The 24,719-nt window shown below is 33.6% G+C and overlaps 3 protein-coding genes across 4 annotated transcripts; 1 reads left to right on the top strand and 2 right to left on the bottom strand.

The window, feature by feature from the left end:
* Nucleotides 1–11,736: 11,736 nt before the first annotated feature.
* LOC9303589 (indole-3-acetic acid-amido synthetase GH3.5) lies at nt 11,737–14,283 on the top strand. The gene is made up of 3 exons (XM_021017721.1): nt 11,737–12,168; nt 12,468–13,396; nt 13,486–14,283. The coding sequence occupies exons 1-3, from the start codon at nt 11,843–11,845 to the stop codon at nt 14,067–14,069; spliced, it is 1,839 nt and encodes a 612-aa protein (XP_020873380.1). The 5' UTR covers nt 11,737–11,842; the 3' UTR covers nt 14,070–14,283.
* Nucleotides 14,284–20,753: 6,470 nt separating this feature from the next.
* On the bottom strand, nt 20,754–22,866 carry LOC9303588 (probable NAD(P)H dehydrogenase (quinone) FQR1-like 1). Of its 2 annotated transcripts, XM_002867470.2 has the most exons (4): nt 22,627–22,866; nt 22,266–22,359; nt 21,296–21,558; nt 20,754–21,213 (listed from the first exon to the last, which is right to left on the bottom strand). In XM_002867470.2, exons 1-4 carry the CDS (start codon nt 22,647–22,649, stop codon nt 20,976–20,978), a joined length of 618 nt encoding a protein of 205 aa, XP_002867516.1. In that variant the 5' UTR covers nt 22,650–22,866; the 3' UTR covers nt 20,754–20,975. The 2 variants fall into 2 exon arrangements, with proteins under 2 accessions (XP_002867516.1, XP_020873754.1); XM_021018095.1 differs by lacking the exons at nt 22,266–22,359; nt 22,627–22,866 and adding an exon at nt 21,971–22,229.
* A 399-nt stretch (nt 22,867–23,265) lies between these two features.
* On the bottom strand, nt 23,266–24,007 carry LOC9305642 (calcium-binding protein PBP1). The gene has a single exon (XM_002867469.2). The coding sequence runs from the start codon at nt 23,835–23,837 to the stop codon at nt 23,445–23,447; it is 393 nt and encodes a 130-aa protein (XP_002867515.2). The 5' UTR covers nt 23,838–24,007; the 3' UTR covers nt 23,266–23,444.
* Nucleotides 24,008–24,719: the final 712 nt, after the last annotated feature.

Genomic DNA, 24,719 nt, shown 5'->3' with positions numbered 1-24,719 from the left:
ATTTATAAAAATTTGTTGGTATGTAATGAATAAATTTGATCAAAAATAAATAAATTAATGAATGAATTAGCTCATGTGTATTGTTTAATAATAATAAGATTATGTCATTTTCTAATGTGGGATTAATTTATATAAAACCTTGAAAATTTGTGATTCAAATAGATAACTTGAGTGGAATCCAACAACAAAACCCCTAAATAGCCTGAAACTGGATCATGCATGAGAGGAAATCAACTAATAGACATGTATTATCTATTTCTTTTCTAAGGGAAAGAGTTGCTACTTTACGGGTTCTCGTTGTGGCTGTGGTTGTGGTAGTGGGTGAAGCGTGTGTTTGCAACGTGCATGGACCCATCGGTTATGATTATTGGGGACACTATCCAATAATGGGCTTAAAAGTTCTTATGACCTATGACCCAAATTCACCTTATCCCCTCTTGGATATTAACTTACATGACATTTTGAATACGATGCAGTAATGCACTTCTGTTTTTCCGATACATAGATTATAGATACCAATTTAGAGTCTTCTCCTGATATTTCCTTCTAATGAATCAAAACCGTTAATAATGGTCTCGAAAGGTACTTGCTTTAATGATTTGAAATGTTTAGTGAAACGACAGTCAAAATCAAATATTATATTAGAGGCAAGTAAAATTATTAGTCATACTTCTCAAATTGATTTTCCAACATTTTAAAGTACGAAAATGATGTGATACAAGCTGGGAAGATAACATAAAAAGTAGATATGAGCTATAATAATATAAACAAACTTTAGATGTTATATTCATAGATAATCTTTTATAGAGTTTAATTGTGTTACCCTCTTTATGACCCATCTTGTCAACTTTAAATTACACAATACACATGAATGTTTATCCCAGCCTAAGCCCATGAAGCTCACAAGTATGTGAAGTAAAGCTAATTAATCATGGCTGGTAAACTTATCAAGTATTAATATATATTTTGACTATAGTGAAATATTGAAAAGGTGAAAACCGACACACTCATGTTATTGGTTAGTAGCATGTGATTTATGTCATAAACTTTGTTGTCTTAAAGTGTTTTTACTCAAATCATATGGTCTTATTTAAGATATTTTAATCAGTACCCCTTAATTCTATAACTCTATATTACAAAAGTCTCAAGTTTGTGTCTATTCTCTTACTAGATAAAGCCATGAACAAATAAACATGTCAAGTTGATGAGTGATTACAGTCTTATTGATTGATAAAATTATGTAAGAAAAAATTACTCGAAAGTTAGAAAATCAAGCTTGTTTTCCCATCTATTCGGATATTCCCACAAAAGATAAAGGTAACCAGAAAGAAAAAAAAAAACCATACACGTCGATGATGCTTGAAAACGAACTGGCTTGTTTTCACCTTATAAGTATTATTAAATCAATCTTGTTGGTATCTGCTTACAAATCTGAATAAAATATGTGTCCAAGTCTCAAGTATAGGAAGGTTTGAGATAACCGTAAAGTGATATGCAACTTTCAGGATACGATCGGTGGATTAGATTCTAAAGAATTCATTTGATTGACTCGACCGCTTTCTCATGCGAGAAAAGAAAACATAGCTTTAACCCAAAATCCAATGAATTCCTTTAACCCAAATCATAAATATCTAGCTTTACAATTTTTTATATTTTGAACTGTCTACATACCTATTTACAAGTATACATAGGTACATAGCAGGGCAATTTAGAGACAAAATCCCTTAAAACGTTGACCCAAAAAAAGGTTTATTGCTGAAATGGGCATTATTGGGCCCAAAAATTTCAAAAGTGGAGCACCCATCAGGACTTTGATTTTGGACATTTTTCGCAAACGTGATATTACGTTTTTAACCTTGAATAATTGGGCGGGGTTTGAAATGGTTGAAATCAAATTCTGACGACGGAACTGACATTCGAAACAGTGGATTTCGTTTTTTGTGGCTGTGAATCGGAGATGTGTTACATTAATCCGCGGAGTAGGTAAACGTGAGCAACGAGAAAGGATATAAGAAGGATGTTAGGTTGTTGTGGATATTTGGATCTGAGAATTGGAAAAATCAAATCGTTGGCTTCAACTGTCATAGAGGTGAAGATAGAAGTTGTTAGAGAGAAGGTCGCCGTGTGAACTATGAACGATGAGGTAGAGGAATCAATTGCTTTTTTTATCATTGTTTGGGTAGACTGGTTAAGGGAAAAGTCTCGCAACTGTTAGTGGAATCGATGGTCAGTAGTTCGTTTCTGTGATGGATATTCTGCAGAGATATCTTTCTCCTTAGTTGATTTTAGTCACGGTAATGTTCATTGGTTGATTTTAGTCACGATAATGTTCTTTGGTGGAAGAGTGTTTTGGTTGATGTGTTTTTTTTGTAGTAGAATGCGTTGGTTCATTCTATTTCTTATATGTACTGTTTACGTTGCAGAGAGATGAAGATGCAGTCATCGTGATTGCAGGTAGCTGGGAGTGCTGTGAAAATGGCATATGGGATTATGTCATTGCAAAGGAGTGCTTTGCCCGAAGCATCTCAATGAGTATGACAATGAGTTATACTAATAAGGAGCATCACCATTCGCATGCGTTGTGTTGCAGCAAGTTCGTCGACAGGCGGCAGAGGAGAGCAACACAAACCAGTAACTTGGTGAAATTCTGCAAGAGAGAAACGCAAAGGCTGCCCCCCGTATACAAACCAAGTTTCATCTACATTGGTCGTATCAAGCTGTCTACATAACATCTGGTGCACCAATTGACCAGATACAGAACTTTGCCTGACCGACATGGAGAATAATGACCCAAGCGGCGAGGACAATAGCTTCTGAAGCTCAGGTGTCCCTTCCAATGCAGTCAATATGTCAATTAGGTACCGAGGCTTAGAGTATGAGTTTATACGCACCGCATGGCCAGGGTACCGATCGACTTGAAAAATCCTTTTAGGCAGATCTTCTGCAATTTATGTAAAAACAGAGATGGTGAAAACGAGGTTAGACAAGTACTATAAGGACAATTATGGAAAACAAATCTTGCCATATAGTATTTTTCCTTAATATTCAAAACTAAACCCTAAGGGAACAACATACAAAGCCTAAATCCAAACAGGGAGTGCATTAAAACCAGAAATTGTTAAACCGTAATGAGCATAACAGAACAGCTAAGTATAATGACAATCATGTCATATAGTCTTCTCTCTTAATATTCAAAACTAAACCCTAAGGGAACAACATACAAAGCCTAAACCCAAACAGAGAGTGCATAAAAACCACAAATTCTTAAACCGTAATGAGCATAACAGAACAGCTAAGTATAATGACAATTAGGGGAAACCAATCCTGCCATATAGGCTTCTTTCTTAATATTCAAAACTAAACCCTAAGGGAACAACATACAAAGCCTAAACCCAAACGGGGATAGGTAAAACACCTAAAACCATATAGTCGTCTTTCTTAATATTCAAAACTAAACTCTAAGGGAACAAGATACAAAGCCTAAACCCAAACGGGGAAAGGTAATACACCAGAAACCATAATGAACAGAAACAGGGTATGGTGGTTTGTGTCGAAAGAAGAGAGAATCACCTTTGCAAAGGAAATGATAAGATAGACTCCCATTTGAAGGCATTGTTATGAGTTCAACCTGCAACAAAAGAAACACAAGTGTGAAGCAGACCAAGTAGATATCCACGAGGAGAACAACCTCAAGACATATCCACTGCGATGAGAAGGAAATAACAAAAATTGAACATCAAATTGCGTAATACTGGAAACTAAGATCCGAAAGAAACCACAAAATTTGAATTGTAACCAAAGATTCGGAAGAAAAGCATAAGCGATGTAATTTTTGGAAGATTGGAAGGTAGTGACAACACATTTCTCCAATTTTTTAAAAATCTAGAGAGAAACCCAGAAAAGAAGTAGGTGAGAGGAGATGCGTAGAACTTACTCTCTCTGTATCACCGGCAATCAAAGTCGGAGCTCCGTAACTACAGTTGGATCCGGAGGAGCTACTGGTAGTGCGATAATGGGAGGTTTGATGACTTACGCTTGTCGATTTGAGAACATAGGTAAACACAGGTAAATTAAGATGAAGAAGGAAGAAACCAAACTGCTTTTTTTTTTTAGCAGAGAGAAAGAAGACTGACAAAGCGTGTAACAGCTGATACAAGCTAACTCGTGGTACAGCAAAACGTCATCATCAACTCGTCGTCACAAAAAAAAAAACAATTTAAAAGAATAAAAAAAAATAACAAAATTAAAAGGGGAGTGTGAACGTGAGGGCAAGGTAGACATTTCACACCAGTTGGAAATGCCTAAAACGAAAGGCTTGGCAGATGTACCTGATGTTGTAAGTGTGGCTGAGAAAAAGCCCATTCCGGTAAATAACTCCCCAAAAAATCCCTTAAAACACTGGTGAGTACTGAGTGGTGACTAATGGACTCTTCGTATCTACTATACATTTTTGCAACACTTTTTGGGGTTCCTAATCGGGTCAAATTTTGTTTAATTTTGACCCGGAAATCTTCAATCGGATCTTTCCTTATTTTTGACAAAATTAAAAAACGAAAATTAATCAATAAAATCTAAAAAATATATATATTTTCTTAACTAATTACTATACCTAAACTCTTTATTTATGGCATATTCTCTACAATTTTTATAGATATAGAAATCAAATATGATTATTTAATGCTAATATAAAAAATTTGAACTAATTTCCTAAAACCTCTCTACCTAATTAAAACATAAATATATGATTCTCATTTCACTTTTATATGATCTTATATTTATATTATTTTGAACTATTATAAAATATATATACTTAATAAAAAAATTCGATTTTTTTCTGCATATGCTATGATTCAAATTTTTTAAAACGGACATATATTACTCAATCGATGAAGAAAAAAGTATGTGTACAATCTATATTAACATTTTTGAAAAACAAATTTGCGCGTTTAATCAGGTCGTATTTTTTATTTTACTCTGACCCGGAATTGAGTCATTCAGATATTTTCTTAATTTCTACAATTATCTAAAACGGGACAATATACCACGGTGAAATCTTAAAATTAACCAATCGAAATACAATTATTTAGTATTTTAATATACATTTTTAAAATATTTTACGGGTTGGTCTAAAAACACACACTAATTTGAAATATATATATATATATATTATAGAAACTATTTGAAAGCAAACTTTTAAACTGACTCGAATTATATGTCTTTTAAATAAAAGTGTTATTAAAAGAAATAACAAAATGATGTTTAATTTTACGGGACATGATTATATGGTGGGACGGGTCGGATTTGGATTGATATTAATACGGGATAATATATCACGGGTGAAATCCTGGGATTAACAAATCAAAATACAATTATACAATTTTAAACACTAAACAAAACAAATACAACTTAAAATTTTCATTTTTAGTTACAACGCATGTGACTCGCAATGTACAACAAAAAATATTATATGCAACAAATTCATCAATTTATAAAAAGACAAAAAAAATCAAATAATTAACCCGCGGTGTACCGCGGGTAACAATCTAGTTAGGATAATTATAACACTAGAAAACGTACGCTAATACAAACTATACTTAATTAAGTAAATAGCTATTCCATATAATGGCACGGATACGAAATATTTGTATATGCCATAAAAAAAAAAAAAGGTAAAAACAAGTTACTCTTCAGAATGTTGTTATAGGTATCGTGCACCGCATGCATACCGGATGTGCTTAACTGATTTTTGCTATACAAATTAGCTTAATATGTACTAGTATATGACGCTAAGTCATTGCTACTCCATCCATCTGTGTCTTGTACAGTTATTAATATACTGCGTAACAAAGCATATAAGCATACATTGAAAAACAATAAAAAATTAAAGGCTAATTTTTCACTTCAGCCAAAACATTAAAACCTTTTTACTAAGTAACTCACTTCACCCAAATGGATATGATGAAGACATACAGACCAATTATATTGGGTGAGAATGCATTCATTATTATAGCTCTTGAGAAATTTTCTGTTTTTCCAAATGAGTAAATAAAACTTTTGGAGGGCAAAAGTAGAAAGAAAGAAATAATGGAGTAATGAAGACAAACGAGAGAAGGCATGAAACTCAAATTGTCAATGCTTCTTTCAATCTCAAGAGCTTTTGCCCTATTTTAGTGGGTTACTTTATTAGTTACCTCTCAAATTGACAAATAGTCTAAAGATAAGGATAAAACTAAACATCTCAATTTAGTTTTTGATATATGGGATCCCTATAAACATTTTACTTCTTCTCCCACACACGATCTATTTCAAAACCAATAAATGATGTCATGACTCATTCACACTTTGCCAAAATCAAAAAAGACTCATTCACACATCACATCAAATAATAATGTTCAAAAAAGTAGCTTGATTCCGGAATATCTTATTAGAGACTTAATACAAAACATTATTTTTTGTTTAGGTATATGACAATTTGTCAAATTTTTAGCTGATTACAAGAAAAAAAATCGGAAAAAAATGTATATGAAATTTAGCGTGAAAATTTTTAGATTAAACATGTAAAATGAGTGTTTAAGATGGCTACAATAACAATAAACACACAATTTTTCTTCATATCAAGATGGTATGAAGGAAAACACACAAATAATAATATTTTTTGCTATAACTAAATAATATTCCATATTCTCAACACATACGGTAGCAAGTCATATGAGGGTTTTCGGTTGGTCGAGTAGGACATTGCTACAACTGAGACATTATATCACGAGGTTCGGAGTATTCTTAACGCTTGCCGTCTGTATACTTGGTAACGTGATGAGCGGTTTCACACTCCTAGTCCAAGTAGATACGATAGGGAACATAGTAATCTTGGTCTTTTTGCTCCCTCCCCATATCTAAATGAGAGCTTACAATGCATCTCCTGTCAATAGGTCATCGACTCATGTATCCCATGTGTGTTCCAGCATACAACGTGTCTAGTTATTTATTGACTGAATCTTAATAACTAAAATTTATCTAATTCTTTCACATATAAGTATTTCTTATTTTTGATAAATATCAACTATAATAATAAAAAGTTGAGTTGCAATAGAATGGGTTTATTAGTGACCAGTCTCCTTATTTATAAGTACAATGCTTAAGCTAAAGAAAGTTTAAGGATTATTTTATATACACATGCATAAATATCTCTATATTGGAAATCCCATGATTTATGTCACTAACTAACTACATACAAAAGATGATCAAAATATGGAGAGAAAACAAAAAAAAAAACACAATCTCCGAAGCTCTTTCCTTCTGTCAAAGCGTACCCACTTTATTTCATGTGGTTTTTAACCCACTCCCTAACCAATCAACTTTCATTAATGTCGTCCATTTTATTCATTTCACCCCCTTTTGCTCTTTTTTTTTTTTTTTTTGGTTATAATTTGTTCAGTTTTATTCGTCAGGCACGATCCTCCCTTCCCATTTCCTACACACACACATTAATATACAATATGGTGAAAGTGAAAAAAACACTCACAAGAAGTTGATTTTATTTACAATGTGTACACAAACTAAGTCTTTGACAACATTATTATTACACAGTGAAACACGAAGATATATATTGGTTTAAGAACAAATAATTTATATACAAACAAACTAGGGACCACATTATTGGTTCCCATATACGTACACGTACTTAATTAGATATTAACATCATGTTGATAAAACTATTAATAATTTGCTATCACCTTAAATAAAGGCAGATACTCTCTATCTTGTACCCTTGTACTAGGCCATAAAGCCACTTTTAACTTTCAACCAAACACATGCACGTTTGTAACACCATGATTTTAATTAACTAAGTTCGACAAAACTGTGATTTAAAAAATATTAACTCGAGTAACAGCTTTATTTATTTGTTTCCATTATTTTCATCTATCCATGCGAAATATATGTGTAAAACTAATTATATGCATGGCTTTCATTATTTTCATTGGATGCGGGGAAACAGAATGGTGTCGAGGAAATATTTTTTTTTCTATTTTCAGTTTTTCATCACGGTGCTCATTTTTTTCATGTAATTCTGAGGATAATAGCATGACCATCTCTTTTTTTTTTTTGATAGAAGGCTTGCAGCATGACCATCTCTTTTGATCAAGATTCAAGAGTACTCAAGATGAGAACCATGTAGAAAACAAAGACTAATTTAATTTAATATAATCATTTTCTCATTAGCATATATCAGATTTAGAAAGCAAATGTCATTTATTTCAATAAGATTTGAGGAAGAAAAACTAATTTTGAAAACGTTAGAAAGAAGAAAAAAACACAGGAGATGATATTAAAAGTTAATAATGGTCAAAGGTATTAATTAAATGACTGTCGGTGTCTCCCGCCGACGCCACAAGCTTCCGTATATTATTACTATTAGCACAACAGAAACTGTGAAAGTGTGTGAGAGTACGGAATTTTTTTCTGTTTAGAATATAGAAATTCCAAAAACGTCCTTTGTCAACATTGAATATTAGTACACATCTGCATCCTTTAGTGCACCTGCTCACACCTGATTTTCGGTGGAGGGAACATCCGCGTGGCATGTTGGGATAATCTGTGTATGATGAACCAAATTCTTTAAAATGATAGAGGAAAGAGAATTTGTAATAGATGATAACCACGAAGGTTTAAATATTTCTAGTTAGTTGGATATTTAAAGAGGAGGGACGAATACCACCATTTATAAAAAAAAAAGACTACTCAGTCCGAAGAATTATAATTATATTTATAGGAGTAAAACCACGAATTGTCAACATTTTCAAGAATGATAATCAATGTTTTCTTTTTTAGAAATTATGTATTGTGTACAAATAGAGTATACAATTTTGTCATTTTTCCTATATAATGACGGCTTTAATCTATGATAACTTACCTTTTTTCTCCTCCATACCAAAAACTAATGTTATGATAGTTCTTGGTAATTATTTATTATAGCTACTGAATACTTGATCGATCGGAAAATGATTCGTGGGTCTCTCCAACAATCCAATCAAGACTTTGTATGGAAATAATTTAAACCGCATTTATAAAGTTTTCCAAATGTCGTAAAGCTAAAAGATGTACGATAGTTCATTTCCCACTGAATACTGATATTGGGAGGTAAAGGAAATATAGTACGAATTTTCTACTCTTTGATTTGGATAAATGTAGTCATTAGTCAAGCAACTTACCAAAGTATTTGACTCGTGAATACAAAGCAGAAATTAAGAGTCTTACGCTATGTAGACGTTACGTACATGTTAATCTGTTAGGCACCGATTTTGAACCATATAAGATTACAGCACACATCAGCCATTAGATTCTGCTTAATCTCGAATCAATTCTATGGTTTATAGACAATTATCTGAAGTTTTGAGGATTCCGTTTCTCTATATATTGAAAAACCATTCTTACGTAGACGTTATTTACATGCACTCATTGAACTCCATAATTTGGCCTAGTTTTCTAGAATGTTCATAAACAACATAACAGAACATTCCAAAACAAAACACTAATTAGCAAAACAAAAATAAAATTTCCAGATTATAATGTGTTTCTTGTCTTAGCAAAAAAAAAAAAAAAATGTGTTTCTTTCATCTAATTCTAACACTATTTTTCTGAACTGAAAACCTATTATTATAAATATCTATATCAAATTTTAAAATCGAATTTAATAAGATAAACTCTTTAAATCCATCATATGGCTAGCTATCTTCACGAATAGTAAGTTTCAGTTACGTTATAGACACTAAAACAATATGAATATTATTTTAATTTAGAATTATCAATTTAGGCTGCTGCGCTTATCCAAAGTTTCACGTTTAATGTGTTTAAATACAAATTTAGAAAAGAAAAGAAAAAAAAAAAGAAGAAGGAGCTGAAATATCCAAAAAACTGCGTTCACACCCAACAAAATGTTCAAATCTACTCATTTAATTTAAATGGATGATGAACAAAACAATTAAAAAAAAAAAACAGTTCAAAATAAACAACGTGAAGGCACCAAACTAGTACAAGAGCAACAATCCCGTACACGTGTCAACCTATCAAGTTTGGAGTCCAGCTGTCTGGTCACCCCCCCAATATACACACACCTCTAAAAACTTCTTCTGGCCGAGATAACATTGATTTAGCCAAAATGAATTACCAATGAACGCCGTTTTTGAGAGATGGTTTTCAATTGTTTGGTTAGCTTAGGCCTTAGGGTATTAAAAAGGTTTAAAGTTGGTTGCCGGTGATTGGTGGGACAACCCGTACGTGATTACTGCGGATTAACAGGATATTGCCGGTTTGTTGTGCTGGTCAACCGGATTATACCCCGTTATAAAATCCGTGCCCCTATCGCCTTCCCTGTTGTTATGGACGGACACTTATTTAATTATCATATGAGTTATTACTTCTATTCTCCATGATTTTAATCACTGATTTGAGTAATTTAGATTATGTAGTTTGGATGAATGATTTGAGTATTTTAGACTGAGTATTGCATCAAACATTATCGTAGAATTCAAATTTCAAAACCTATGTATTTATCTCAATTATACATTCACATATAAGTTAATTAACCAGTATCATCTGACCAAAATGTCTCGGATAGTCTGTTGTCATACTTATTCCAAATACACTGCAATTATAATGGATACTTGATGAATAACAATTGAACAAGTGAGATTTTTTTTTCATTTGTCAAGTGATTTACTGATTTTTCTTAACAACATTGCAAACAAAGTGGTGGTTCATTACAAAATCAGCTCAATTATATGCTTAAGTCAGCTCAATTATATGCTAAGTCTTAATCTTCATAGCAATTATAGTCACATGGAATTATCTATTAAAGTATAACGTATATATTTTGAAGAAAGGAATTAAAAAAATCAAGAAAATGCAAGAAAGGGTATGAATTATATAGTTAGGGCATATGCAAGGGTGTATCTTTGAAGTTTGATCTTAAAGGAGAAAAAATATTAAAATATTGTAAGAGCTTTAATTAAGATATTTTGTAAAGTCAGTGATTATTGGTAGAACATGTTTAGATCATATGAATTGATTTGAAATTGAAATAATGTAGGATCATTAGTTTACAATTTTAAAAACTTTAAGAAATAACTTTTAAATTGCAAACTTAAAAAACTTATACTAAAATAGATTTGAAAATAAAAAGAAACACAAAATATAATATCAAATTTTTATGAAACAAAAAAAACATTAAAGATATAAATAAAAAAAACAAACAAACAAACATATTATTTAATTAAACCCTAGCATAGATTTCGGATCGAAGGAAAAATGAAATGTTTTTTTCCTTTGCAAAAATTCGTAGCCAATAATGAAGCGCCAAGTCACGCTAAAACTGGGCCAAGAACAATTCTACAACAAAAACAGATCTACAACAGATTTAACACTATTCACAATATTTTCTATTTTTAAAAGGCTAAGAACACCTAAGTGTTCTCCCTTTAAATATCGCCTTATAGAAGTCATTATTATTATAGTAGACCTTCGTTATCCATCCGGTACATGTTTTGACCAATACGGAAAGAGAAATAAGAGTCGCATTCCTCCTTTTGTTATGGAAATTAAATTATAAATAATAAGTGCAATTAAAAGCACGAATAGTAAACGTTCACTTAATTAACTGATTAGCAAATGACGATTATACCCTTCATCTCCCTCAGTTGTCTACTTTCACCTTCCTTCCTTTCATTCTCCTCTATATATATCGACCATTCTCTTTCTTTCTTCCTCACACACTAAAAGCTTGCAAAAACCATAAGCTTATCTCTCTCACAAATCATTTTTTTCAAACTTCTCTCTCTCTTAAACCATGCCTGAGGCACCAAAGAAGGTATCTTTAGAGGTTTTTGATCTGACGCTTGACCAAAAAAACAAGCAAAAGCTTCAGTTGATCGAAGAACTTACCTCTAACGCCGACCAATTCCAGAGACGTGTCTTGGAGGAGATCTTGTCCCGCAATGCTGACGTGGAGTATCTCCGGCGACACTACCTCAACGGTCGCACTGACCGTGAGACTTTCAAAAACGTCATGCCGGTTATCACCTACGAAGATATTCAGCCTGAGATCAACAGGATCGCTAATGGTGATAAATCACCTATCCTCTCTTCAAAACCCATCTCTGAGTTTCTCACAAGGTAACACTCTCTCTTCTTCTTCTCGATACTCTGTTTTTGTTTGTGTTGTTTTGCTCGATGCTCTGTTTTTCTCTTACCAATGATTCTTTCAAAAATATTCTTCATAGTTATTGGGTGCTCATTAGTTTGAGATTAAGATTAGAAGATCCATAAGTTGTTTTTGGGCGATGAGTACTCTAGAAAAGTTTATTTTTTTTCTTCTGAGTACCTAAAAGATTGAAACTTCTCACAACATTTTTCATGAAATTTCTCAAAACTTAGGAGGCTAACAACGCTCTATGTATATTTTATTTTGACAGCTCTGGAACATCTGGTGGGGAGAGGAAGCTAATGCCAACAATCGAAGAGGAACTAGACAGAAGATCTCTTCTCTATAGTCTCTTGATGCCTGTGATGAGCCAGTTTGTTCCTGGTCTCGAAAACGGCAAAGGAATGTATTTCTTGTTCATCAAGTCCGAATCCAAGACTCCTGGAGGCCTCCCTGCTCGTCCTGTCTTAACCAGCTACTACAAGTCTTCCCATTTCAAAGAAAGACCCTATGATCCTTACACCAATTACACAAGCCCTAACGAGACCATCCTTTGCTCTGACTCTTACCAGAGCATGTATTCTCAGATGCTCTGTGGCTTATGTCAACACCAGGAGGTTCTTCGAGTCGGCGCTGTCTTCGCCTCTGGATTCATCAGAGCCATCAAGTTTCTAGAGAAACACTGGACAGAGTTGGTCCGTGACATCAGAACCGGTACTCTGAGTTCCCTCATAACTGATCCTTCCGTTCGCGAGGCGGTCTCCAAGATCCTTAAACCGAATTCAAAGCTCGCTGAGTTTGTGGAATTTGAGTGCAAGAAGTCGTCCTGGCAAGGGATTATTACTAGGCTGTGGCCTAACACAAAGTATGTGGATGTGATTGTGACCGGGACAATGTCTCAATACATTCCAACTTTGGACTACTACAGTAATGGCTTGCCTCTTGTCTGCACAATGTATGCTTCTTCCGAGTGTTACTTTGGTGTGAATCTAAGGCCACTCTGCAAACCAAGCGAGGTCTCTTACACGCTCATACCATCCATGGCTTATTTCGAGTTCTTGCCTGTTCACAGAAACAACGGTGTTACTAACTCCATCAACCTTCCTAAAGCACTCACTGAGAAAGAGCAACAAGAGCTTGTTGATCTAGTTGATGTCAAGCTTGGTCAGGAATACGAGCTTGTTGTCACCACTTACGCTGGTAAGAAAACAAAAATTCTAGATTGATTTATAGTCAAAATATTTTGAAAGTTTAAGGGTCTGTTCTAATGTTTTGTGATTTTGTTGCAGGGCTTTGCAGATACAGAGTTGGTGATTTATTGAGAGTGACAGGATTCAAGAACAAAGCGCCTCAATTCAGTTTCATATGTCGCAAGAATGTGGTCTTGAGCATAGATGCCGACAAGACCGATGAGGTTGAACTTCAGAACGCGGTGAAGAACGCAGTGACATACCTCGTCCCATTTGATGCCTCACTCTCTGAGTACACGAGCTATGCAGACACAAGTTCTATCCCGGGGCATTATGTTCTGTTCTGGGAGCTATGTTTGGATGGAAACACGCCGATCCCTCCTTCAGTCTTTGAGGATTGCTGCTTAACTGTAGAAGAGTCGTTCAACACTGTTTATAGACAAGGAAGGGTTAGTGACAAGTCCATAGGCCCGCTTGAGATCAAGATTGTTGAGCCAGGGACATTCGATAAGCTCATGGATTACGCAATCAGTTTGGGAGCATCGATTAATCAGTATAAGACGCCGAGATGTGTGAAGTTTGCTCCAATTATCGAGCTATTGAACTCGAGGGTTGTTAATAGTTACTTAAGCCCCAAGTGTCCTAAATGGGTCCCTGGTCACAAACAGTGGGGAAGTAACTAAGATGGAATGTGGAACGCGAAGAGACTCTCTTTGAGCTAGAAGGTTTGGGACTTGGACTTGCAAATGATCATGTCTTCTCTAATCTTAATTTTAGTTTAATCTTTTGTTCTTTTTTTTTGTTATCCTTTTAATATGCATAGTCCCTCTGGATTTGAAAAGCAGTTGTACAAAAGGCAAATCATGTTTTCTCCAACCAACTCTCTGTTTCTCTCCATCACTTTCTCGAGCCTCTAAATCTTTCTATTGTTTAGTGCGTAATTGTTTGGACTTTTATCATTTACAAGCAACGTCAAATTGCAAATTGCTAGGATGATTTTATTAAGAAGAAATTGGTAACAAGTAACAACATTAATGTGACCTTTACTCGTTTTGGGTTCAATTACATGTATGAGCTCAATATACTAGAAAATAAGGGCAATGGACAAAAGAATAACATCTTCATAGTTAAAACTAATTGATTCTTGCTCATCATTAATCGGCAATAGTCAACATTTTGTTGTCACTAACCTAATGATACGACTTTATAATCATGAATATATCAGATAGATCAGACATTTTATGCTTTCCGTGTATTTTTTTTACATAATAAGTGAAATTATATACTCCTAATTTGATAACACAGGCAATTACTTTATTTATTTTTTTTCTCTTACGAGCATGATCAGAAAGAGTTAACGTACGTGATGGAAGACGCATCCACGAAGAAATATTTTCCCATAATTTTCTTCAGATTTTAATATTATCATCTTGAACGTAGTAATAAAGGAAAGAAAAAAAATCAAGTCTAGATACCATTGTTCCCTATGTGAGCATCAAAGACAACAACACTGGCCTGGAATTATTGTTACGTTGACAGACTTTATATTTAAAAATGAATAGTATTTAAAAAAAATGAACGGTGGTTCTCTTTAAATGACACTGAGTCACTGACACACAAACAATTAATCCACAAATTGACATTTCTTTAATGATCAAAATTTTGATATTTTCATCTCCTTTTTTTCTAAAGTTGCATAAGTCATACTCTTTTCTCTTTAAACATCCCTCAAAACTTTATCTTTGCGGTTATTGATCTCTCATTTTCTCCGGAAAAAGATAATAGTACGACTGTCCAAGCATGTTTTATCAATCGGATTGGAGTGCGATTTTTTAATCAAAACTACGTAAATAGTATTTTACTTTTGAAATATAAATCTTAACATTAAAACAAGAAAAAAAAGTTGTTATTATTATAATGGAACACGTACAAATAGTTCATGGTTGAGGAGATAAGACAATGTTCTGAGATAGTGTGGCTCTATTAACACCTTTACAAGAAAAAAGGAAAACGTCTGACATTTTACCGATAGAGACACATGAAACCCAATAATTTTGTACAAGTGCAGTGTATTGTACATATATTACATAATTAATAGTATTTAATATTTTTAGAATTTACCGTTAAATGTTTGCAATAATGATAAACTGTACTTGAGTACTACTGCGCCACTGACGTTAAAGATAAGGTTGTCTTGTCTCATGTCAACCCATTCTTTTTTTTTTTTTTGGTGAATCGTCACAACCCATTTTCATATGTGTGATTGATAATTAGAAACAACGATAGTTGCGTTGGAGAAAGATTCAATTGTAATTTGAAGAATTTTCTGTTCTTTCGCAAATATATCTTAAAATTTTCCTTTTAGTTTCACTATTTTAATATTTTTGAAAGATTCTAAATTTAACATAACATTCCGTTTTTCTACGCAAATTATGAAGAAGAGAGCTCAAAATTTAGTGTAGTCTATAATTTGTTTATCCACATATATTTAAATTCTGATTGTATAAAAAAAAAAAAGTGTAGACGTTGTAACGGACATGCAAATTGTATGCTTAATCAACTCTACTCTTGATCTTTATCAAATTGTATGCTTTTTGATCCCGACATTAAAATTGATATAGGGAAAAAAACAACAATGGACTCGAGGAAAATAAAATTGTAGATAAGAGACCCTAAAACAGAAACAGACAAAACCAACAAACTCGAACAGAACCGACCGGTTCACTGCTACTGTCTGTGGGGACTCAAAGACCGTTTTCTCCGTAACAACCCACTCAGATCTCAACAAATGTCCACAAGCTTGCGTTGACTTGGACCTACCAGAGTTGATGAACAGTTGAACACACGGCCCTTCACGTGATACTGTCTTATATAACATAGCCTATCCCTTTTTACTATTTTCCAAAGTGAAAATGTGTTTCCAAGAAGGATAAAGTTTCTTTTTTCTCTCCTCAAAACCTATTTACAAGCTGTTTTAATGAAGTTAATGTCTAAAAAATTTTGGCCAAGTGAAGGTGCATTCTCATGTATCATTATTTTAAATGAATAGTTGTAATCTTGTAAGAATTAGCTATGATCTCGTGGATAGATTTTGGAAACTTGGCAACTACTACTCAAGAATTGGTTGGTTATGTGTCTTAATTAAGGTGTCTCATTAGCAAAAATCAAGAATCATCGCATAAGCATTTATTTTTCCATGCGAAATTGGAAGCAGTTACTTGGATTATGAATTGCTTGATAAAACAGATCATGAACAATATATATTAGGCCTGGGCATTCGGTTAACCATTCAGTTTCGGTTCGGTTACGTTCGGTTTCGGTTAGTTTGGATATGATAATATAATAACCATTCGGATATTTTAAGAATTTCGGTTCGGTTCGGTTCGGTTACCTTTCGGTTCGGTTCGGTTTGGATATTTAAATAGATAACCGTAACTAACCAAACTTTTATCACGTTCGGTTTGGTTCGGGTTTTTACCCAAATTAACCAAAATTTACCGTAACTAACCGAAACTAACCAAAATTAACCAAAAAAATACAAAAAGAAAATACAAAAAAAGAAAGTATTAGAAAAAAATATTAAAATTTGATTCAATTTTGTAAAAGAGTATTTAACTTTGACAAATATAACAAACAATATTTGAATATTTTGATTATTTAAAGTATTTGATTATTTTGATTATAAAAATAATTAATATTTTGAGTTTATAATTATAGTTTTGGATATTATTTTTGGATATCTTATAGGTTTTTGGATATTTCGGTTAACCGTTTGGTTATCGGTTTGGTTCGGTTCGGTTTTGGTTAGTTTGGATAGGGGATTTTACAAACCATTCGGTTATTTTAAAAACTTCGGTTCGGATATGGTTCGGTTTTTTTCGGTTCGGTTCGGTCGGTTATTTGGTTAGCGGTTTTTTTGCCCAGGCTATATGTTATGTTAGAGACATATTGAATCTTAACATTAAATCAAAAAAGAGAGAGACTCACAAAAATGCCCCTTTTTCAATACCCCTTTTCAAAAATGCCCCATTTGGTTGTTCATTTTTAAAAATACCCCTTTTTATGTACAAAATGACTAAATTACCCTTCTTTCAATAAAAGATATCACAAATATATAAGGTAATATAACAAAATTAGGTCCACAAAATACAAAATATTTTTTGGCGGGAAAAGTGATCCCTCAATTTTTCCCGCCAAAACACTTGTAAAAACTTGTAAAACCTTTAAAATACCTTGTAAAATTTTCCCGTAAAATTTTTTCCCGCCAAAAAATTTTCTCGCCAAAAATTTTTTTTTGCGGGAAAAGTGATTCCGTAATTTTTTTGGCGTTAAATTTTGGCGGGAAAAATTTACAAGGTATTTTAAAGGTTTTTTACAAGGTATTTATAAAGTTTTACAATGTATTTTAAAAGGTTTTACAACGTATTTATAAGGTATTTATAAGATATTATAAGATTTTACAAGCTATTTTATAAGGTTTTACAAGTTATAAGATTTTACAAGTTTTTTATAAGATTTTACAAGTTTTTTACAAGTTATAAATTCCTTATAAAACTTTATAAGTACCTTGTAAAACCTTTTAAAATACATTGTAAAACCTTACAAAACACTTGTAAATACTTCGTAAAACCTTTAAAATACCTTGTAAATTTTTTCCGCCAAAAATTTTCCCGCCAAAAAAATTTTGCCAAAAAAATTGCGGAATCACTTTTCCCGCAAAAAAAATTTTTTTGGCGGGAAAAATTTTTACGGAAAAATTTTACAGGGTATTTTAAAGGTTTTTTACAAGTGTTTTGGCGGAAAAATTGCGGGATCACTTTTCCCGCCAAAAAATAATTTATATTTTGTGGACCTAATTTTGTTTCAAATAAGGGTAAAATGGTCATTAAAAATTAAAAGAGGACAAACTTAAAAATGAACTCTCAAAGGGGGCATTTTTGAAAAGGGGTATTGAAAAAGGGGTATTTTTAACAATTTCTCAATATATATGTTATGTTAGAGACATATTGAATCTTAACATTAAATCAAAAAAGAAAAGAAACATATTGCTCGACTTCTTGAGACTCACAACATTTGGCCATTGGACTCGTGTCCCATAAAATCAACATCTACACTCTCTATTATGTCAAAGTAGCATGTCTTAAGAAAGATAATTTCATCAGAATAGATTTTCTGTTTGCTACTATGTTAATCTTTTATTCGTTCTCCCATTTCTCTAATATCCATCAAGTTTCTATAATGAATAAGGATAATAGAAAATTTTAGATGGCGCAGACAACAATTTCGGTGCAAGTATTTTGGGAGGTTGCAACTGGACATATCGCTCAAAGACATGGACACGTGCGATGAGAGTTGACTTTGACCGGGTCCCTTTCAATATCCCGCACGTGTGGTAGACATAGCTTTGGTCTTCTCTCGGGCTTACATAGTGGGCTGGGTAGACCAGAGATCTTGGCCCATTTTTACTGTTGAAGTAAAACGACAATGTCTGACGACTTCTGCAATTCTATTTTTTCTTCCATCTCCCGCTTTGAATCATTTGTAGAAGACAAACAAGGATTTAGACGTCTTGGGTTTTTTCCCATAAATTATCATTCTTCTGCACTTATTTAACAAATCAATTGATATTTTTCTTTGATAAAATCTCTTATAACGCGTTCACAATAAATACAATAATGTAATGTAGATATGTTCAGTCACATTTATCTACAAGTTTTCTTTTTGTCTTTGTCAACAAGTTTCCAAGGCCAAGTCACATACTCTGCATCTGCATCTGAATTCTCCAATGACCAAAAACCACAGTCTAAAACTTATTGACCTCAACTACAAATTATTCTTTAATGCCGTTTTTTGTGCCTCTTTGAGATAACAAAAATGATATTTATAAGTTTAATGATGAAACAGTAAACATGCTCATGTTAATGATTTTTGTTGCTACATTGGGACATGACATGATAATTATAATATTGTTTATAAAAATAATAAAACTATAATTAAACAACTTCATATATCATGCAGTGTTTAGACATTAGAATATACATGCATACTCGCATAATGCGCTATGCAGTGTTTTTATGTCTTATGCCCATCGTTTTCAAAAAACAATCATACATATCTTCCTTTTCTGTTCTAGTTTTATCGAACCTTTGTTAGTCCACGAACCAGCGACATGAAAATTGTTAACATATTTTAATATGCCTACTTACATGAACTGTGATGATTAAAGAAAAATATTACGTTAACCAGTGGGTTAGTAGTAATTACTATGGTTTTATGACACTATTTCATTAATTAATCAATTCTTTCTAATATATGACCCACATGAGTTTTCTTGAACCAATGAGTTCATTTTTTGTTGACCACAAATCAATGAGTTCAATTGCTTTACGATACTATGGACTTTCCGTTTTGTCCTAACAAAATGATATGTCAATTTAAGGGAATAATTACTTATTTTTCGGGTCTTGCACCCAACATAATGTTGTCACTCTTTCATACAACAATGGAATTATTATGTGAGATTTTATTATTATTCAATTCAGGGATAGTTTATTTTTGATTTGTTTATACCTTTTGTTAGCATTATACTCTCATGGATTTTTTGGATATATTATAATATTTGGCCAAATCAAGTAAACCATCTTTAAGTTTCAATTATTTTGTTTTATATGTCTTGGATTTATTAGACCAAATTATATCATCTAAAGTCGCACTTCAAATCGAGCAAACCAATTTGATCCCTCATGTTCGACTAGTTTAATTTATACAACTATTTTGGTCCCCTCCATTTCTCCTTATCTTATATATATGACCAATCCACAAAATTCACTTTATTTCTATAGTCTCGTAATAATGCAGTAGCTATGATAATCTAATGGAAACTAAAAGCTATGTGAATAAACAACATTAGCTACTATGATTATTTACATGCAATGATAATCAAATGGATATTTCTATCTTTGAAAGAAAAACATTAGACAACATGTGCTGGTCAAAAACAGGCGTTATCAGTGAAAGATATACAATTTATTTTCAATACCTCTGAATTTTTTCCGTGAAATTCTCATAATATAAACTTTTAAACGGATAGTTTAGTTGTTAAGTAGTTAGTTTTGATTTGACCAACAAAAAACAAAGTACAGTTTTGATAAATACTTTCTTCCAGTGGACAATGTACTTGTCATCGAGAACAACCTTAGATATTGAAGTCGCATCCAAGAGATGTCATCGAGTTATTTCTTAGAAGCCGGTCCGATTGAGTCCAGTTTTGGATCTTTCAACTCTCTGATGAATGAATTTATTGGACTGACATTTTCAACTGATGGGCCTTTAGTGGGCCACTTTAAACTACCATAGAAAGAATTTAGTGGGCAACAATGTTTTCACTAAACAGCGTACCAAGTGAGTTTCCCCTTTAAACCAAGTAAAGAAGTGGGACAAGTTACAAACCAAGGCAATGGCGTGTTATTTGCTCATGAGCAGAAGTAACTCATTCAGTGTTAGATAATTCCAAAGCGAAAAAATCACAAAATGCCAATTTGTAGGAATTCACCAACAAGGCATCAAAATATTATCTTTTTGAGAGAGCTCTAAGTAGCAGCAGGTCCCTTGAGCTTCTTACTTATGGCAGCTATGTACTTCCCTTGGTGAAATGCTTGCTCCAGCTCCAGTTCCGTTGGCTGTCTCGACCCATCTCCGGCAAACGTTCCTGCCCCATACGGGCTTCCACCTTTCACATTCTCCATCTCAAACATTCCGGCACCAAATGTGTAACCAATCGGAACAAAGATCATCCCGTGATGAACCAGCTGAGTAATGGCAGTTAATCTACACAGAAATCCGTTTTATCAACAATATAGCAAGTGGTCTCTTTTGACGAATGCTGTTTGTATTGTGAAAAGAAACTTACGCGGTGGTTTCTTGACCACCACCTTGGGACCCTGTGCTGTAGAAGATTCCGGCTGGCTTACCGGCGAGTTGCTGAGTCCTCCAAAGGCCGCCGGTTGCATCCAAGAATGCCTTGAACTGAGCAGCCATCATACCAAACCTTGTTGGGAAGCCGAAGACAAATCCATCAGCCTCAGCAAGCTCATTTGGGGTGATAATAGGAGCATCGCTCTTTGGTGGTGCACTCATTTTAGAGAGCACATCTTCTTGGAGCGTCTCAGGTACCTGTCAAGAACAAACGTTAGCTGGATGCTTCAGTGTACCCAATGATTCTTTACAGGTAAATGTATATAATCAAAGATAAACTAAGGGAAAGCACACTATAGACATTAAAAGTAGAGCTTATGGTAAAATATGCCGCTTAAGATACTTTAATTTTTGTTTTGGTTGAAAACTAGTAGCCACTAGTCAACATAAAGGAGCTCGAGACAGCCAATACTGTCAAGTGTCAAGAATGTTGGCAGCTACAAATGTATAGTAAATCAAAATTTAGAGCATATTTCTCCTTTCTTTCAGAGAATAGAGAGTGAAGCAAACATTTGTCTTAGCGAAATAGACTCTGTGAAGCACACATTGTCCAACGCAGATAAGACAGTAGGATATGTCCAAGCGACAATGCAGGTTAAGAATAATGTACCTCAATGGTTCCAAAAATAATCCTTGCCTAGAGTAAGAAGTAAGTAGTCATCATTAGTCAAATAGTGTTGAATCAAATAGCCCAAGAATGGTGGTAAACTGGCAGCTAAAAGATATTACAGTAAACCAAAAATCTAAAAATGTATTCCCCTATCTTTCAGATACAAGAACAAGTTTTTTTTCACTTGAACACCTACATTTTCTAAGGTTTATAGTCAGCTGAAACTGTCTGTCATTGTAACCTAGGATCAGATGTGATGATGAAAATGGACAATTTTAAATAAACAGGAAGTGACCTGCCAGAGTTTGGCTTCAACACCATCAACAGAAGCAGCACCTTTCCTAATCTCTTGAGCTAATTTCTCCACATGGCCGTACATCGAGTAGTACCTGTTACACTCACCAAATTGTCAAGGCACCACCACTCACTGCATCTCCACATCAAAATCCAAACCCATCATAAAATTAAGGCAAGCAACACAGAGACCCATGATTCTAATTGCAACAATATAAACCCACAGAGAAAATCTTCGAGTCACAATGACACTGCAAGTTTGAGATCAGTGAAAATGAAATCGATCATTTGCATATCAGTGTTCCAACAAAAAAAATTAACCACGAAAAAAACATTACGACAGAAGATGATTGTTCACATACACGATGTAAACTTTGGTCGCCATTGAAGAAGTGCGCTCGATTCTCTCAAAGCTTTTCTGATTTTTTTTCCCAGAAAATCTAGCTCCAAATTGTTATAGCTCTTCGAGAATTTTTAGTCAACGCCCGAAAAACTGATTAAATTATATTTATGCCCCTTAACTTATTTTTTGATCCAATAAACCACTTTACCTGTAAAATCTAGACTGGATAGCTCCTAATTAACATATCTTTATTCATGGAAAGATTAAGCATTAGAATCACATCATTGATAATGCTTAAGAATGATGATGATGATGATAGTGATTTAACAACTTTTTTGGTTTGTGCTTATTTTCTTACCTAAAATTGGTTAACCACAAATGGATACTTGGATAGTTGGATACATTCATCAACCGTCTAAGAGCATGATTAACAAGAGTTGCTTAAAAATGGTTCTTAAGAGTATTAAAATAATAAATTTAAAAATGGTTCTTAGAAATGGATCTTAATGTTAAATTTGGATCTTAGCTAAGCCACTTTAATTTTGGATCTTAGTCTTTAACAAGATTTTTCTTTAATTTTTTAGCTAAGATTTAGCTAAAAAATAGTTAAGACACCACCACCAATGGTGGTCTAAAGGATTATCTAATTTAAACCAAGTTACGCATATTTTTTTCTTTATTTCATATTTGTTCATAACATCCGATCAACATCAATTTTTATATATAAACTAAATTGTATTAAGTATGATTCAAAGAATTATGTGAATGGTAACATTAATGGAAAATAAGAAAAAGGTAACAAATGAATCGAATTAAATCTCCCAAATCTCTCCGGTGTCAATGCCGGCGCGTGAATCCGAACTCCTCCTCAATCGCCTCCGTGACGAGACACCGCGACGCCTCCATCAAATCAGGGCTAAGCCTAAACATCAACACACAAAACTCCATCTGGTTCAACGCACCGTCGCAGTCAAAATCCCCTTCTTTAATCATACACCGGACATCTTCATCAGTCAAATCTCCGAGACCCAGAACCGCCGCTGCGTTACGTCGGAGACTCTCGAAAGTGATGACACCTTTCTCTCTGTCCATCAAGAGCTCGAATCCGTTACAGAGCTCTCCGATCAGACCCTCACCGCCTAGGTTCCCGGCCATCGCAGGAAGGAAATCGTGGAAATTGGGTTGTGGGTTTTGTTGGGATGGTCTTGTAGGTGACTTTGGTGACGCCATTAGAGCCGACGATGTTGTTTAAATAATCTGAAATTGGGTTCTGATTAAGGAAGGTTTGTTTGTTTGTTTGATCGATGTTATTGGTTTGAGGAGTGAATGAGAATATAAAGGAAGAGAAATTGGGATTTCTGAGAAGGAACATCCATGGAAGCCAGCTAAGATAATGAAGGAAGGTCCCCGTTAAATCCCAATTTGTTGTTGTTGGGGTTTCTTCTAGGAAGCTCGCTTTAGGGGTAAAATCGTCAATTCGTAAATGGATATGGAAAGTGCATAGTGTGAAAGCAACGAGGTGGAGGGTAAAATCGTCCGCTGATTTATATTGAGAAATAGAGAAATTAATGGAAATGAATGGAGGAGTTGTTTGTTTGTTTATTTATTTATGGAAATTTCCACCACTTTCCTCGGCAAGTGACTTGAGATTGTTTATCTATCTTTAAGATTAGGTCGGCTCGAGTAGAGAAATTTCTCTGGAATTATTCAAATACTGGTTTTGCCCGATCACACAGTTTTTTTTTTTTAGTATAATTGTAGTTACTTATTCGACTTAGGAGATGGGTACGTTTAATGGTACTTACTAATAATATTTTGGTCAAAAATTCCACGAAATGAGGAATTAGTGTTAGCTCTGTGATAACTTACTTCAAATATATCATCTCAATTAGTTTTGAAATTTTGAATAGCTGTGAAATGCATTCAACTTATCCGTCACGCATTAAGTTTTATAGACTTTCCAGTTTATAGACCTTTTTTTTGGACCATTTAGATCTGATTATTCAGATCGTCAAATACTTAAATCTCATCGTGAATCTTATACTAGTATATAAATTTTTTATGACATGCAAGTTGCAATTCCAAACAAACGAAATATCAATGTTTGACTAA

The sequence above is a fragment of the Arabidopsis lyrata genome (assembly GCF_000004255.2).
Source record: "Arabidopsis lyrata subsp. lyrata unplaced genomic scaffold ARALYscaffold_7, whole genome shotgun sequence".
NCBI lineage: Eukaryota > Viridiplantae > Streptophyta > Magnoliopsida > Brassicales > Brassicaceae > Arabidopsis > Arabidopsis lyrata.
This window is presented reverse-complemented; position numbering and strand designations above follow the sequence as displayed.